This window comes from Coffea eugenioides, chromosome 2, assembly GCF_003713205.1.
Source record: "Coffea eugenioides isolate CCC68of chromosome 2, Ceug_1.0, whole genome shotgun sequence".
Lineage (NCBI taxonomy): Eukaryota > Viridiplantae > Streptophyta > Magnoliopsida > Gentianales > Rubiaceae > Coffea > Coffea eugenioides.
Genome location: NC_040036.1, coordinates 16359655 through 16376872, shown reverse-complemented (window position 1 = coordinate 16376872; position 17218 = coordinate 16359655). Strand labels below are relative to the sequence as shown.

General features: G+C 34.8%; 2 protein-coding genes across 2 annotated transcripts; both read left to right on the top strand.

Moving 5' to 3' along the window:
- Positions 1-735: 735 nt before the first annotated feature.
- On the top strand, positions 736-4410 carry LOC113757959 (receptor-like protein 7). Its single transcript, XM_027301020.1, has 4 exons — positions 736-1172; positions 3209-3280; positions 3525-3596; positions 4335-4410. The coding sequence occupies exons 1-4, from the start codon at positions 1012-1014 to the stop codon at positions 4408-4410; spliced, it is 381 nt and encodes a 126-aa protein (XP_027156821.1). The 5' UTR covers positions 736-1011.
- Positions 4411-7640: 3230 nt separating this feature from the next.
- Positions 7641-14144, top strand: LOC113762990 (probable LRR receptor-like serine/threonine-protein kinase At1g53430). The gene is made up of 18 exons (XM_027306662.1): positions 7641-7713; positions 7828-7899; positions 7993-8064; positions 8165-8242; positions 8315-8386; positions 8971-9039; positions 9856-9930; positions 10597-10659; positions 10827-10851; positions 10928-10991; positions 11268-11635; positions 11715-11910; positions 12176-12301; positions 12409-12515; positions 12725-12932; positions 13026-13347; positions 13427-13577; positions 13678-14144. Exons 3-18 carry the CDS (start codon positions 8000-8002, stop codon positions 13981-13983), a joined length of 2295 nt encoding a protein of 764 aa, XP_027162463.1. The 5' UTR covers positions 7641-7713; positions 7828-7899; positions 7993-7999; the 3' UTR covers positions 13984-14144.
- Positions 14145-17218: the final 3074 nt, after the last annotated feature.

The window sequence follows — 17218 nt, the reverse complement described above, 5'->3', positions numbered from 1 at the left end:
GGAAGGCTTAAAGAAGAAATGAATTGGGGAACTTCTATCAACAAAATGAATACTTTGTGTTGAAAAAGCACTTTTTTCTACCAGTTTTACTGAAAAACTTCGAAATGAGCAGACAAATGGAAGGGGACACACTACTGCATGTTGCATTCTGAAACTCTATTTAGGATGTCACCTAGCTGAATTTATGTCTCACACTCAAAGACCTTTATATTAGTGGTGATCATTGCATGCTTTGTACTGACGTGAGGGATGACTTGAAATCTTGTCGTGGAGTCTATGTTTTGGTAGCTTGTGAGTTATATTTCCATCTCTTGGCCAGTTGGCCTTCTTGAAAGAACGCTTAGAAATCACACAAATATTGGAAGACTGTTCTTGGTATTCAAATGGTATCTAATTTTTGTTGACACGTATTTGGTTGAATACTATAGCTATAGTAGTATGGTAGCTATAGTAGTATGATGAGGGATAATTGCCCATGTGTACAAGTTTGAATGTAGTAATCAAATAAAATTCTTATTATTTGCTCCAAAAAAAACTATTGTGTTTGCCTTTTATCCTACCAAGATTGTAAATTTTTTTAAAAAGGAAAGTGAATATTTTTTGAACGGATGCTATCTTTCCTAAATCTTTTGCCATTTCAACTGTCATTCTCTTGATACATTATGTTATATACTCGTGCAATTGCATGTGATTACTAGTGCTGTGATTACATGCAATTGCGCGTTGGAGGACAAAACTTGCATAGTGGTTGAGATGTACGTTTTCTCCAACTGCATGTTTTAGTTTTTTTTTTTCATGTAATTATTGGCATTTTGTTACTCTTAAGTTATGCGGCTTATCCTTATAATACATTTGTAAGTTGAACTAAAAGGTTAAATGACTTTTAAAATTTTATTCACTGCAAAAGACAACTGATATGCCTTGAGTGGATATGTAAGAACCGAGCTGCTGTATATAGCCTGAGAATGATGCACTCAAATAGGAGAACAGGGTATTTCAATTAATATTGATATGCTATCATTGCTTTTAGACTCTTGGATTTTGGGGATTTCTTTATCAAGGGGATTTCGTTTGCATTATACCAACATTTGGGATTTCAGTGATCTCTCAGGTCAGGATTTAACAGGTTCTATACCACCAGAAATTGGAAACCTATCTCATTTGGAATCACTGTAAGCAAGTGCAGAAGATTTTTTCAGCTTTCTTTGTCATTTAATCATGTTGATTGAAATCTGTTACCTGACGACTGATAATGATCACCATTTTCATACTCTAGATGTAATGTTCAATGAATCTATATTTGCTAGTATTCATGTTCTCGATCTGTGTTATGTATCTATTTTTCAGCCATTAAAATTTCCATTATAGGCAAATCGTTAATCTGAATATAGCATAACAATCAATTATCTGTCTAATAACAACACTTTCTTTGAAAATTACCAGAATACAGTGAACTGTAAAACGATTCACATACCATAGCAGTTGCGCTCTGGAGAGTAACTTCATGGTGTCCTCCATCCTATATAGTTTCAACTACATTCCTCTGACAAGTTTTCAAAAGCTTAGGCACAAAAATACATGTAATATAGGTGTGTGCATGGTATGTTTATTTATTTATACTTATCCTATTGACATATGTTTCAATGCCTTTTCAAAAGTAACTTTCTAATCCAGGGGTAGTAACTTTTCCAGTAAGGGAAACAAACAGATGGAATCTAGGAGTCCTAGTGATATCCTGTTCACCTTAACATGTAAATCCTACCAAGGAGCACATGCTCTGACTTTTCTTGCCTTCAAATTAGCAGAAAAGTGAAATTCCAATATCCAGGTTCCAAACGTAGTTCTCCAAGTGCTTGTCTTGGTGAGACACAGGTGTTCTTCCTTTTGCAGCAATTGGATCTAAGTGGATTTTTCGGACCTCAGATTTGTTTGGATAGAGGAAAAAATACAGATTCAGCAAAATGGTGATAATGTGGTTATAATGTATCTTCTATGATGTAGGGTGGGGAAGGATTTGATCCAAACAAAATTCTTCTGAAGTTTGTGGATGGAGACGGTGCAGTCATGTTCCAATAGCGTAGCTTTTGAAACATTGGTTTTGACTATGAAACACCAAGTCTCTTCTTGTTCAATTGGCTTTAAAGTTACTTCACCGACTAGCAAATCTAGCTGTGGCTGGAACACTTGGCTAATTACTCTCGATTGATAGAAAATAATTTTCCTATTCATTTAAAATTCGGACTTTAAAATACTACCTTGTCTGTATTTTGGAATTGCAAATGCTGCACTTTGGTATCCCTTTTCCCCCTCCTTGCTATATATTTTCAGTACTAGTAAATGAATTATGCAGTAATTAGGTATTAAAACTAGTGGACTAACGAGGTTGTTGGATATCTCTAACTATATTATGCGTTTGGTTGGATAAACTAGTTACGTGATCAATGGTAGAAACGTAATATGTTGAGATCTTAATTATCAGTCACACGAGTCCTGTATACAATAGATTCACAGACTGTCTATTGCACCCTCCGGAAGTGTTATGGCTCCTTTGTGAGCAATCATATACATCATGTTAACAATGTTAATTCCCAACACTTTGTGGAGTTGAGCTTTAACTTGCAGGTCAATATATGCTCTTTGACACTCAAATGCTCAAGCCATGTATGGAACTTGGAATCCTTTATAAGAATCAACAAGAAAACCTTTAAATGACAGATTTTTAAGTTCAGTTACACATTATGACATTGTCCCTTTATGATAAAATGTACTATAAAAACCTTGAGCAAAATACCATGATGGTCAAGTCATTACAGTATATGTTCAGCTTCAGGATTTTTCTATAAGAATCAACAGGAAAGCTTTTAACAATCAGACTTTTTAGTTCGGTTAAAGATTATGACATTGTCCCATTATGATAAAATCTACAGAAACCTTGAGTAAAATACCATGATGGTCGAGTTTTGTTGATCTCTAGGTGTATAATATCTTCTTTTTTTTTTTGTCTTTCTCTTATGTTTTAATTTTTGTTATCTTCTGTTGTTCCTAAATCTGGGCTCTTCTTATTGTCATTCTTCTCATGTTATTTGTTTTATTGGAATGGATCTATTTATAGAAAGCAGCTTGATTGGAATTTGAATGATGTATACAGAGTGATTTTGTCGAATGTTCCTACAGCAGTGAAATCCATTTGTTATTTTGGCATTTGCAGAAACTTGAGTTCAAATAGTCTTGTGGGCTCAATTCCCAACACTTTTGTGAAGTTGTCTCAGCTTTCGGTACTGTAAGTAACTATATGAACTTCATTTCTGTTAAAACTACTCTGTCTGGAATTCTTTGATTGTCAAAATTACAATCCCTATCATTTTCTGTGGCTAAAGCTGATATGAAGTAAGAGGACAGTTAGTTAATTTTAACTGACTCTTAATTGCCAAAAAGTAACGATACAACAAAAGTAATCTGTACAATGTTCCCTCATATTGCCACTGAAATGTTGGAAAATTCTAATGGGCTGTTTTGGTGGACAGCAAGTTATGTGATAACAAGTTGGAAGGACCGCTACCGAAGTTCCTTCCTGAACTGAAGTCATTACGAAGCTTGTAAGTCTGCAGATCACTGTGTACTGTATATTGTTATCTGATCATGTGACTTGTTGGTAAGATTTTGTAGTTTTGCATAAAGAAAGAAGGAACAGCATCAATGATGATGGAAATAAGTAACACTTGGCATGATTATTCTTTTAATGGGAAAATAGCAAAAAATTGCATACTCGTTCCTGTATTAATCCTTTTTTTAATTTCTATTAGTTTTCAAGAAGGTGCAGACAAGCTAAGGGGCATACCTCTTAATCAAGTAGATGATAATTAACTTCTGGTAGCTAATAATGAGGAGAATGCATTTTGAATAATAATAATAATAATATACAACAACTCTCTTCAATCAAGCTGATAAGTTAATAGACTAAATGGAATGTCAACATCGATCTAATCACAAACATATATTTTGGATTATTTCCAAAATATCAAGATTTGTTTACTATCAAATGTTAAGACTAGTTTCTGGAAATGAATATGCTATCGTTTGGAAAAAAAAAATTGTTAAGACTAGTGAAGAGTTTACTATCAAGATTTGTTTCCAAATGTAACTATTTTGGTTAACAACAATATAAATTAGAATAAGCACCACCTAGTGATGCTACTTAGCATATCCAAGTATCAAAAAAAAAAAAAATTTGGCCATTTGTTTCGTTTGGGAATGTTTAGCATATATTGATTGTAAATTTGTGCATCTTAATATATTATTGAAAATGATCTATGTAATTTCTGGTGCATTCACAGATATTTGTGCAATAATTTGTTTAGTGAATCAATTCCACCGGAAATCGGAGGTTGTCCAAAGCTTGAATTCCTGTGAGTATCTTGTTCTTTGTTTGAAATCTGGGTCACTTGGGCAATTGGACTGATTCTGGGTGCTGATCTAGATTGGCTTCCATCTATTTTTTCCCACAAGAGTTTAAGAATAGATCAATCTACTTAATTTGGCGCAGTTAAGGTATGCGTGGAATGGAATGGATATGGATCTAGCTGACTGATTTTTTGGTCCTGGATCTGATTAATACCTAAAAAAAAGTGCATAAATAAACAATGTATGCATGATCATTATAATTGATTAAGAACTTGCACATTTCTTTACAAAAAAAAAATTTCCTAGGACCCAAACAAGTGTCGGAATTTGTGTTCTTGCTTCACCTGTCATCTAATTTGTGCAATTTTTATTTTTAAATTCTTTTTATTTTCCATGCAGGCAATTGTCTAATAATTCTTTGTCGGGGAAATTGCCAGATGAGTTGGGGCATGTTTCAACGCTTCGAGGACTGTAAGGTCTTCGTTTAGATTTTCTTGTTGTCATATATATATGCTTTATTTTGTTGGTTTATTCTGAGTGTCTTATGGAGTTGTAGGATTTTGGCTGAAAATCAATTTTGGGGTCGGCTTCCTGAATCACTGGGAAGCCTAGCTGATCTTGAAGTGATGTAAGATCCTAAACGATTTTATTTTACTAATTACACTATTTATTTTAGCATGTCGATGAAAAGCAACAGATTGAAGGAAGTGAAACTCAACGAGAACAGTTAGATTTTGATTAAGGGAGTTGACAAGAACAGGATAAATTTAACATACTGTTGCTACTCATCAAGAAAGAGAAAAATTAATCTCTCAGATTAGCTAAAAGCAGTTAAATTAATGATAAACTTAATTTACTACAAAATAAACTTTGATTAATAGCTTTTCTAGGTATAATTGTATTCTGTCTACCTTTACTTTTTTTTTTTTTTTTTGTCTATTTCTTGTATTTAGGAAGACCAGATGCGCTAGTTCATTTTAGGTTTAATATCCCTTCAATTTCTTGCATTCTTGAAATTTCATCCCTTATTCGCTCCTGTAGATCCTAGAGTTTGGAAGGGATTGAAGTGTGAAGGAAAAGAATTTACCGTAAATTTCAAGAGCAAAGTACAAAATGGAAAATAAAAAAATTCATGGAAACTAAGGCTCTAACTTTTGCCTTGGCATCATCAATGGTGCTTAATTCCATCTTTTTATTTTATTTTTGGATATTGTATTTACAACTGCTAGCTGCTCTAGACATTTTTCTTTCTTCCGAGTAAGAGGCATTCATATCTGACCTCCAGAGTTGAAGTGAAAGCATCTTAAACAATAAATAGAGCTTGGACGAGTACAAAACATAGAAAGGGGGGAAGAGGACGGAAATGCATATCTGAAGAGCATAATGGCGATAGGTTTCTTGAGAAACGAAATGTAAATCCCAAAGTGTTAAGAAACCAGGGAGATGATGAGATTTTGAAGGTCAGTATTGTGTCCATTGATAATAGTTCTAAGCAGTATATTAATGTTTACAAAAAGGGCAGGCTTAAGAGTGGATCTCATAGTCACCTTGTTAATGTATAGTAAGATAGCTGCTTTTCTACTTTTTTTTTTGGTTACCTAAAGACTTACCACAATAAATTTCTAAAAATTTCCTCATACTAATCCTTTCAATTGAAAATTTTATTTCTCAATAAAATTAAAGGAAATTCATTTAAATCAAAACTATATTTATAATTAAAAGCTCAACGCTAGTATGACATAAATAGTCTCAACAAGCATAACTTTAGTGAAGTTATCAATTTTTTTTTACAATGGTAATATTGGGAAGAAAATTTAATTCACTAATTCAAACTCCTATATATAATATGAAGCTACCACCTGCATGCACCTTACCTTTTTGAATGAAAGAATACATACCTTTCCCCGGGCTTTAAGTCACTCAATTTAAGAATTGTCTCAACAATTGTCGAGTGACAAACATAGCTGCCCCCCACAACCCCTTCCCCTCCCATAAAAAAAGAAGAAGAAGACAGTTTTGCCCTTGTAGGTGTGTAGGTAAAGACACTGGGAAAGAGAAGTTGGAATTTCTTAGCTTCTTAAGCTCTCAAATGATACACTTCTTCACAATTCCCAATTTTGGAAAAGCATCTAGAACTCTCTTGAGTGCTAATAAAGTTCTCAACCATTGAATGTAGAAGGCGAGAGGAATACTATTAAATACTTATGTTTTCCAGACAACAAACAGTCTACTAGGATTTTCAGATATCCATGAAATGCATAGCTTTCATCATCTACCATAACGCACAATAGTTGAGGTGAACTTGAATTATAATGACTAAGTTTCATTTTAATCTTTTTCGCATTTTTGCTTGCGAGCTAATGTGGGAAGGCAACCCGTCTGATTGTGGCTGGGACATCAGGTTTGGTGCAATTGGCTTTATGGTTTGATTAAATATTAAATGTGCCCTTTTGTGCCACATGGACCAAAAAAGGGCAATGTCATCCATTCTGAGGGCAATGAGTATTAAAATGTTTTGCAAATCAGCATTTTTTATTCAGAATCATAAACCACATTAGATGCATGCCCAATGAGTATTAAGAGGTTTTACAAATCAACCCTTCTGGTGATTTGTATGATTTAAGAGTGATAATGGAAATAGGAGTACTACCATCATTATGTATTATGTATCTGATATGATAATCTCATGAGGTAGTTGATGCTTGAGGTTGCTGAAGGCATGTCAGGAGGAGAAACTATTTTGTCTAGAATGACAAATTAGATGTATGCCCAAATAATTATGAAAACAAGTAATATCTATTTTTAGCTTATCTTATGTTAACTCATTCACAAGAAACCGGACTCTTGAATTTAGACAAATCTCCAGTTAAGCAGCACTAAGGTCTCTTAATATGTATATGTACCTTGCACACCTCAGATTGGAATTTCAGAAAGAATAAAAATGAATAGGGTATATATGTGAGAGAGAGTGGAACGTCTGTTGATTTTTATTACTTTGGAAAACATCAACCAAGCCATTTCATTGTTTTGCCTTAGAGTCCAGGCCACCGGAGTTAACATGGAATCTTGGGGATACAGTACACATGAAAATAGTCTAGATAAAACATATTCTCAGAGATGAAATATGACAGCCTGAAGATCCTATATTAGAAATGTGGGCGCCAAAGAAAAATTCAGCCACAACTTAAGATCTTGAATTTAATTCTTTTTGTTTGGATATTAAATGACATATAATTTCAGGTCTGTGGCGAACAATCTTTTTGATGATCAGTTGCCTAAAAGCTTTCGGTACTTGAAAAAGTTGAAGGCTTTGTAAGTGAAATTCCAGGGCATATGATAGTCCCATCTTTCACTTAATGCAAAAAAAAAAAAAAAAAGCACACTTCTGTACAAGAGACTCACCTTGACCATTGTCTCTCTCTGTAGCAATATTGGAGGAAATGCTTTCAACAAGAGCATCCCCAGATATATTTTCGGGTGGTACAAACTTCAAAGATTGTAAGCTTAAGTGAACTACATGAACTAAATTTTTTGGCCTACAATTGAGTTATTTATTTATTGTAATTCAAAATTGACTTTTTTTTTTGACAGGGTACTGATGGGAAACAATTTTGAAGGGCATTTACCAAATAAAAGCTTAGGATTGCCAAAGATGACTTACCTGTAAGTATTTAGGCCCATTAAACGTACTCATTCTTGATACCTTTTATTGGACATTGTAAGAAGACTACGATGTTTGTTTTCTAAATTTATTTATGTATAGGTCCATAAACAACTTACCTGGAGGAAAGACAGTTGTTTTGTTTCCCGATATTCACAATATGGTGTCTCTGTATTTCTTGTAAGTTTTGAAATGTCAATTAGTATTGGTTTATGTAATTCATTTCTTACAGATTTTCATTCATTTGTTCAGGACATTGAGGAATTGTTCACTCACTGGTCGAATTCCTGATTATATCTGGCGGTTCACAAACCTGCTTTACCTGTAAGTAATCTTGCTTTCTGTTTTCATGTCCGATGCTATGTGAGTATACATATGTGCGCATGTGATTCCAAGCTTGTGTAGATGGCTTTTTTTCTTAAAAAAAGAACATTTATTATTTTTTTTGGCATCCTAAGATGCTGGGAATTCTGCAGGTTTTAGAAGTCTAGTTTGCTCCCCTTATGTACATATGCCCTACTCTCTTACTTAGTTTATGTTTATAATTCTCCTTTGGAAACCGACTTTAAATGGAAAACTTCTTACATGCTATAGAGCTTTCAAAAAAATCTTTATGTGAAAAGTGTTTGAATTGGATTGAATTGCTGACATGATGAACTGACTAGTCACAAGAAATACTGTTGATCATGGACCATATTTTTTTTCCCTTCAATTCGTTTTGAATTTTTTATGTTTGACAAAAAAAGTGGTGCTAGGATTAAAATTTAAAGGCTATACTCAAGTTTGGCGAATTTTATCATCAAATACTACTTTCTAATCTGCCTTTTGTTTTCCAGTAAACGCTTCTGTAGGTGTGCTGGTTTTGATAAAAGATATTTATATTCTCATATTGGATTTTATCATGATAGGGACTTGAGTTTCAATAATTTGACGGGGATAATTCCACCAGACTTGAACCAGTTCCAGCCACAGTTCGTGTAAGAGATTTCTTGTCATCTTTCCTTCGCCACCTTGATCCTTCCTATGTCCATCTTTCTATTAATAGAGGCACAACTATAATGTTATATTTTTTCCATACCTTTAACTCATTTTGTTCTACGTCTTACAGTTCTTTGTTCATTTCCATGGATAATACAATGGATCACATCAGATGTGATCCAATGGACACAACTTTAGTTACATTGTCTACTCGGATGTTCCATTTACTCCCCACATTTTAATCTTTCTACTGAATTTGCAGCATGGTGAATGACTATTTGTAAACCCAAGAGCTCGTCTATAGGAGGTGGAATACAGTATTTGACTCTGTTTGCCCTTTAGCTGGAAGGGAAAAAAAAAATACTTGAGTTACAAACCCAATATTCTTCTCTGGTTCTTAATGTCAAATTAATGCCATAGCATGTGGAGTTGATAGATTATCCAGGCGGTGTGAAGACTTGTTTGAAGGCCAACTCATCCATGTATCACCTGAAAACATCTTACAGTTCGTATGTTAATTGTCATTTTCTAATTGTTTTATATGTTAATTGTCATTTGGCCCCAAATTGGGTTGGTTTTTCATTAGAGACAAGACTGAATTCGTGTCTTTGCACTTGCCTTGGCACATAGGTAACTGTACTTCTTGTTTTGGTATATCTAGACACAATTTGACCATGCATTCATTGAATTTCAGACTTGTTTTGAATGATAGATTGTACTACTTATCACCTTACTCCTCTTATTCACGAGTTCAGGTTTCCTTGGCTATCATAGTAAGTTTTGAGAATTTTTTGGCATTTGGCTGTGTTTTGCAGCTTTCTTAGAAGTAACAAACTCAATGGGACAGTACCTGGATGGCTGACGAATTTGAGTTACTCTGACTCATATGTGTAAGTGTTCATTTGATGAATTCAGATTTTTCACCTCATTAAACATTTAGAGGATGGCATTCATTTGAGGGAGGTGTTATACAAACCGAAATTTCTTTTAAGAGGTGTTATACATTAGCAGCTTACGTGAAGAAGAATAATGCTAGCTGTCTTTTTGGTTGACATGCTTACAATGCTAGAATCTTTAAAATGCTTATTTTCGAATGGATAAATGTTTGTAGAAGCACAATACTGTTTAAGAAGATATAATGCTTTGGCTTCCCTCCCCACTCCTGGGCAACAACATAACATATCAGCATCAACCAGTCGAGCGAATCTGAATCTGTAAAGGATTTTTGACACTCTAGAAACTGAATCCAGATCAATCTTTTAGTATGCTGTATCTCTCGATTGCTCTAAATCCCTCGATTGGTACATGTGAATGAATGTTCAGGATGGAAGTCTAGGACACAAGAATGTTCAGGATGGTTAGAAAAAGAATTTTTTAATTCTATTGCTTATTCCTTTTCCACAAAATTGACTGATTTACTTACTGGTCTTCAAATTTGATTTTGTTTCAACAATGTATATTCCTTACAATTAAAATGAATGTTCATTGCTTTCAGTTTCCATATATAATTGCCCAATTTATACTTAGTTGTAACAGTTTCATTCGACATTTTGCAGGGATGTTTCTGAAAATTCTTTTACAAATGTGACCTTGAGTAACGACTATATAGCTTCAAATCTGTGAGGAAATCTAACTTGTAGTCGCATTTTGGTTTACTACAAATCTGTACATGCAAGTGTAGTTATTCAGTGTAAACATGCATTCCTTTTATTTGTTTATGGTTATGCTGTTCTGTACCTTTCACTAATGACATATGCTGATTTTGCTCATGATTTCTTTCTTCCAGGAACTTGTTCGAATGCCGCTCTCAAGTAAGTACTGTTTAAATTCTAGCATGCTTGTTTTTCTGCTGAAGCAAGTCTTAGGAAGCAACCTTATTTCTTTCAGTATAGTGATACGAGATCGAAATGGCAACAAGCTGGCTACCACTGTGACAATGACACACAAATTTGTAAGATATTTTATTTACTAAAAAACTAGATTGGTACTTTCTGTACTTCCTGTTGTTTCCCGTGATTTTGCTGTGACTGATTTTTCCTAGTTACATGGTCATTTGTCTGCAAAACCATCACATGCTAGTGATTTGTTGAGAATTCATTTTATGACAATGGATTCAAGGAAAATGAGAGTGCTAACGAGAAATCTATCTTCCCATGTTGGCATAATCTTCTTGTTCTCTTCATCAGATTCTTTGAAACGATGATATTAACTGTTATGTGTATTACAGATGATCATTTGTACATTAATTGTGGGGGAAATGCAACATCAGTAGATGGCCATGATTATGAAGCCGATACGCAATCAGATGGTGGATCAACTTTCTTTCTGAGTACAAATAAGACTTGGGCTTATAGTAGTATGGGAACGTTCCTTGGAACAGATGACGATGAATTCATTCTAGATAAAACATGCAATATATCCAACACTGATGTATCTTTGTACTCAAATGCGCGCATAGCTCCAATATCGTTGAAATATTATGGATTTTGTTTGAAAAATGACACCTACACGGTTAAACTTCACTTTGCTGAAATAGGATGGGATACAAATGGATCTTCTACAATCGGGAAGAGGGTTTTTGATGTGGATGTTCAGGTAAATTACTAATTTGATCTAGATAAAGAACTTTTTAAGGAGAAATCAGAGATGTTAACTGGATCAATTATGACTACAGGGCGGCCAGTATTACCTGGGAGATTTTGATATACAAAAAGAGGCAGGAGATGTCAATAAGGTGATAACCAAGGAGTGCAATGTATCTGTAACTGACTCAAGACTGGAGATTCATTTATATTGGGCTGGGAAAGGTTCAACTTACACCCCAACAAAATACTATGGTCCCTCAATATCAGCTATTTCCGTGTATCCTGGTATTGTTCTTGTTCATTGACTAACCAGTAAGTCATGCTATATATAGCGTATATACTTTCTGTTATAGATTGTTGCAACAGTCCTGAATTTTTTTCCCACGAGCTAGAACTTTTGGTTGCACACTATTTTGTGTTCATATTAACTCTCTCCTAAATTTTTGTATCTTTTCTAGCAATAGATACAACATAACAGTATTTTGTGTTCATTTCTTCTTTCTGATGCAAGGTGTAACGTTTCTAACAAACTGTATTGTTGTTTTGGTAGTTCCTAGGGAACCAGAAAGGAACAAGAAATTTCCTCCGGCTGCTATTGCCGCGATAGTTGGAGCTGCGCTGGTTTTTGGCATATTAATCTTAGTCAGGATTCGTCATAGAAAGCTCAAGGATGGAGGTATACTCGAGCCACTCAGTTTGATGCATTGATATCCACAATGGTTTCGCTCGCTTCAAAAATTTTTCTTCCTTGCTATTACTCATATGTTGTTTTATTTATGAAAGGCTTGGAGGTACATCCCGGAGTGGTCTTCGACTTCAAAAAATTAAAGGCTGCCACCAATAGTTTTGCTCTTGATAACAAGATAGATGGAGTCGGAAATGTCTACAAGGCATGTTTTATGTTTACACTAAACTCGCTTGCGCATTTGAATTCTGTTAACTTTATCATTGATAGATTACTTGTATTACATAGGCAATCCCTACCCTCACGGCTTATGCTGAAAAGCGAATTTAGAACTTTTTTCAGCCTGCTCAGTTTCACTAATATCAGCATTGTTCTTGTTCTAAATGATCGATTTTGAGAACTTGACTGAATCAGGGTGAACTCGATGGGATTCAAATAGCAGTCAAGCAGCTTTCAGCGAAGTCAGAAGAAGGGGCCCACGAATTTGTAACCGCAATTGGTACAATTTCTGCACTAAAACATCCAAATCTTGCAACGCTAATGGGATCCTGTACCGAGCAAAACCAACTCCTACTTGTCTACAAGTACATGGAAAAAGTCTCCCTTCAACATGCTTTATTTGGTAAAACAGGAGACTTTTTGCCTGGCAATTCCTTTAGAATACGAAGCCAAATAAATTGCATTATGTGATTTTGTTCAAATGGGCTTATTGCAGGTCCAGCAGAAGCCAAATTAGAACTAAACTGGGAAACAAGGGCTAAGATTTGCCTTGGGGTGGCAAAAGGTTTGGCTTGTCTTCATGAGTCCAAACTGCAAGTCATACATTGCAACATCAAACCAACAAACATACTTCTTGATAAGGATTTTACCGTGAAGATATCCGACTTCGGATACTCCCAATTTCATGATTCTCAGCTTGTCGGTGCCCCGCTCAATAAAGGCAAAACTGCCCTTGGTAGTCATGATTCTCAGCATGTTGATGCCCCGCTTGTTAAAGACAAAACTGCTCTTGGTAGTTTGCCAAAACCAAAAATAACGTAATGAATCACATTTCTTTCAATTTAGTTTATCTTGTTGTAGACATTATACTTTCTCATCACAGAGCTTTGTTTGCAGGGGGCATATGGCACCTGAGCAGATACAAGGCATCCCCTTAACACCTAAAGCGGATGTTTATAGCTTTGGAATTATCACACTTGAAGTTGTTAGCGGACAGGAATTTTGCACATTGAGGTCAAAGGATTCAAATGACTACCTCCTGAATAAGGTGAGATAATAGAAAAGTAAAACAAGAGAGGAAGAGAAGAAGTGTTTTTTTTTTTTTGCTTTTGTAGATTGTTAAAACAGGCTGTTCTTTACAAGTGCAGGCTTATAAACACCAGGAGGAGGGGAATCTTATAGCTTTAGTTGATCCAGATCTGAAATCAAACTATAAACCCGATGAAGCACTTAGAATGCTATGTTTAGCAATGAAATGTGTGAACCAAAGCTTCGATCTCAGGCCTACCATGTCATCTGTGGTTAAAATTCTTGAAGGCAATGAGAAATTTGACATCAGCTCTGCCTCAAAACCTCGGTCTACTCATTCTGGGAGTACTTCTCATGGGGAAACTTCAAATACAACTATTTCTCCATCTACCGGCAATGAAATTGATGATTCTCAACGTCACTGATTAATGTTTTGGGATCAGAAACCATTGAGATGGAATATGATATTGTTCTTTCACTATTTTGTGGATGCTTACAGATGCCCCTTTCTGTGTGTGAATATGTATTCTGCAAAAACATATTTTTGGTTTATGTATGGTGTATCAACTGCTATTTCAAATTTCAATGAGTTCCAAATTTCAAGAAAACATAATATCTTTTTCCATGACATGCTTGCTTTGGAAAGTGCAATTGCAAAATATAATGGATTTAGCGTTTCCTTTTTGATTCCATTGTAGTCAACAAGATGAAAAAGGAGAACAGTTAAACTTTTGCATGATATGAAATCAAATGTAGTATTTTGGTATGTATATATATATATATATATATATATATATGCATGATGTGAATCTGATTTTTAGATGCATAGGAACTAGGGAAGGTACGATTGTTAACAGCACGATGAGGTGCTCTTGGTTCTCTTACAGGCTTAACATATATGGGTAAGTAAGAAACAGGCATAACATATAATTACACCATATTGTTGCATTTCTGAGTACATGAAACATTTTGATCATGTAAATTAACTCTTGTAATAGAACAAGAATAATACGTTGTTATACACCAAATCCGAAATGAGCAGATACAACCGGACCAACTTTCAGTTGCACCTGTGCAAGTCCACAGTTGACAATAGCAGAAGTTTTCAATCATGTAAAAATGCTTTTGTTTTATGATAGTGTCTGACCCAACAGATCCAATTGTTTATATAGTGATAATTTGTAGATGAACAATACCCAATTGTGAGTCGCAATCCTTCCTTCAATGGATCACTTTTGCTCAGAGTTTGCTCGCAGTCAAATGCATTCCATTCCTGACTGCAAATTCCTGAATTTGACTTAGGCGTAGTTGTTGCGTCGACTAATACTCTATAAATGGAGATTGATCAGAGAGATGTTTTATCAACTAGAAAGAAAATGGGATCACTCAAATTTCAGTATCCAGTTGCATGCCATAATAAGTCTTCTGTTAAACCAATTCAAGTGCTCACTGTCAACAAATTTTTGCAGTATTCATCGAGCCCTCTATTACAGCAAAATCTGTGTCACTATTGCTTGTTTCAGACGTATTTTTTATTTTATTGAACCATGATTTAGATTTCCTCTCTATACAGCAAAGCAACACATGCAAAAATATTTTTGGTCTCTGTAAACAAGTGATTCTTGTAAGCCAAATTAAAAAATGTGGACCTTTCCCACCCCTCTCCTCATTTGGTCGATCTAGTATCAACCAAATTATCAACTACACACGGAGAATTGAAGTGTGTATTTGTATTACTTCATGTTCGTGGAAGAGTGAACAATTTCGATGTCTTTCTGTTGAAGTACTTTTATTCCTTTTTTCGTAGATTTAATAATAAAAATTATTGGCCACTAGAATAAGCTTAAAATCATTAAAAATTATAGTTAACGGCACATTTTATGGTTGTAATTGTCACGCTCCAAATCTACAAGATTCAAGGCACAAGCTAAACTAATATTTTCAAATCTATTAAAATATCAACATTGTCTACGATCAGGGCACCCTGATATGAGGGAGTGAAATTGCCCGCCTCAACTTTGCGAAAATCACAAAATAGACTTGAAAATTTTAAAAAATTTTAGGTTCCTCTCACAATTGCTTCCTGCCCCACCATTTTAAAAAATACCGTTGACATTGTCCTCCTATAATTTAAAAAATAGTCATCTCCAAACAATCAATTTCTTTTTTTCAAGCATCTCATTGGAATAAGTGTACAATCTTGCCCCACTAAGTTTAGGTAAGCACAACGAAGCACTTACCATGCTACATTTAGCGATGCAGTGAGTGAGCTCAAGCTTTGATCTCAGGCCTACCACGTCTGGTGTTGTTACAGTTCTTGAAGGCCGGTAATTTCTGAGCCCGTAGCTACGTTCTCTAACGAGGACGGTTCAAATTCAACTATTTCTCCAGCTGCCAGCAAAGAAATTGATGATGCTACCACCTCCGCTAACTAATATTCCGGGATTAATTAAATCCATTGAGATTGGATATTGTACTGTCTTTCTTTTCACTATTTGGTGGATATTTTATTTACAAATGCACCTTCTGTATATGTGAATATGTAATTGCAAGATGGAAGTGACAATTTCAAGCTATAAACATCCGCTTTCGGTGTTAAGGGGATGCCTTGCATCTGCTCAGGTGCCATATGTCCCCTGCAGACAAATGCCTTGATTGGAAGATGATCGCGGTATCTGGAGTTTGCTTGCTGCATCGAGATCATCAATATGAGTAAGTTTTGAGTACTTGAGCGTGTGATCAAGTTGCCTTTCAGAACTTTGAATTACCACTGTGCTAAATCAAATAAACTGTGATTAAGTTCCTCCTCTGCCCCCACCTATACTTCCATCGCTGACGCCTTGTCTCTCCTCTTACTCATCTTCCTCCTCTGCCTTTTCCCAGCATTGAACATCTACTTTCATTTGCGCATGTTAAGAGTGAAAATATAGGGTTTCTTTCTGTAAATTGGCTCAAATCCAGTGGCTGTAAATGATATGGGCTGCGCCGTGCGAATTTCGTAGATAAACAAGGCTGAGCATAGCCAGTACCAAGTTCACAAGGATATGGCTCAATCAATTTGAAAGCCTCTGCCGCTCCTCCATTGCTCTGCTGTAATCACTTTTATTCCTCTCATCCTTATTTTCTGGGCTCTCTCCTTCAGCTCTCCTGCTTTCCCCAAATTATCTCCAATTATTATATTGTTATGTGTGAGAATTAAAGTTAACTATATATTTTTGTATACGTATTGGTTTAAAAAAATCACAATTAATAAGAAGACAAAAGGTTATAAATAGTTAATGAGAAGACAAATGGTTAAATTGATGATTAAATTCACTATTTCATGTCATATTGATTAAGAAAACTCCAAAAAAAAATTTATCGATTATTATAAAAAATATAACAAAAAAGGTTTGCAACTACTAAAATTGATAAAAAATGATGAGAATTTGCTCAGGTTTTATTGGATGCACTAGTTTGACACATTATAGAAATTTTCATCTTCTTAATGTCACAATCCAAGTAAGATACGGAACAATAATCTTCCATTTTCAGAGTCTTGTGATTGTAGAATGCAGCAAGATTAAACTTTTAATCGCTTTGTATATAATAAATGTTTCGTACAACTAGCAATTATCTAATTTTACTTATTGTATGGTTCCTTAATCAATATTATACCAA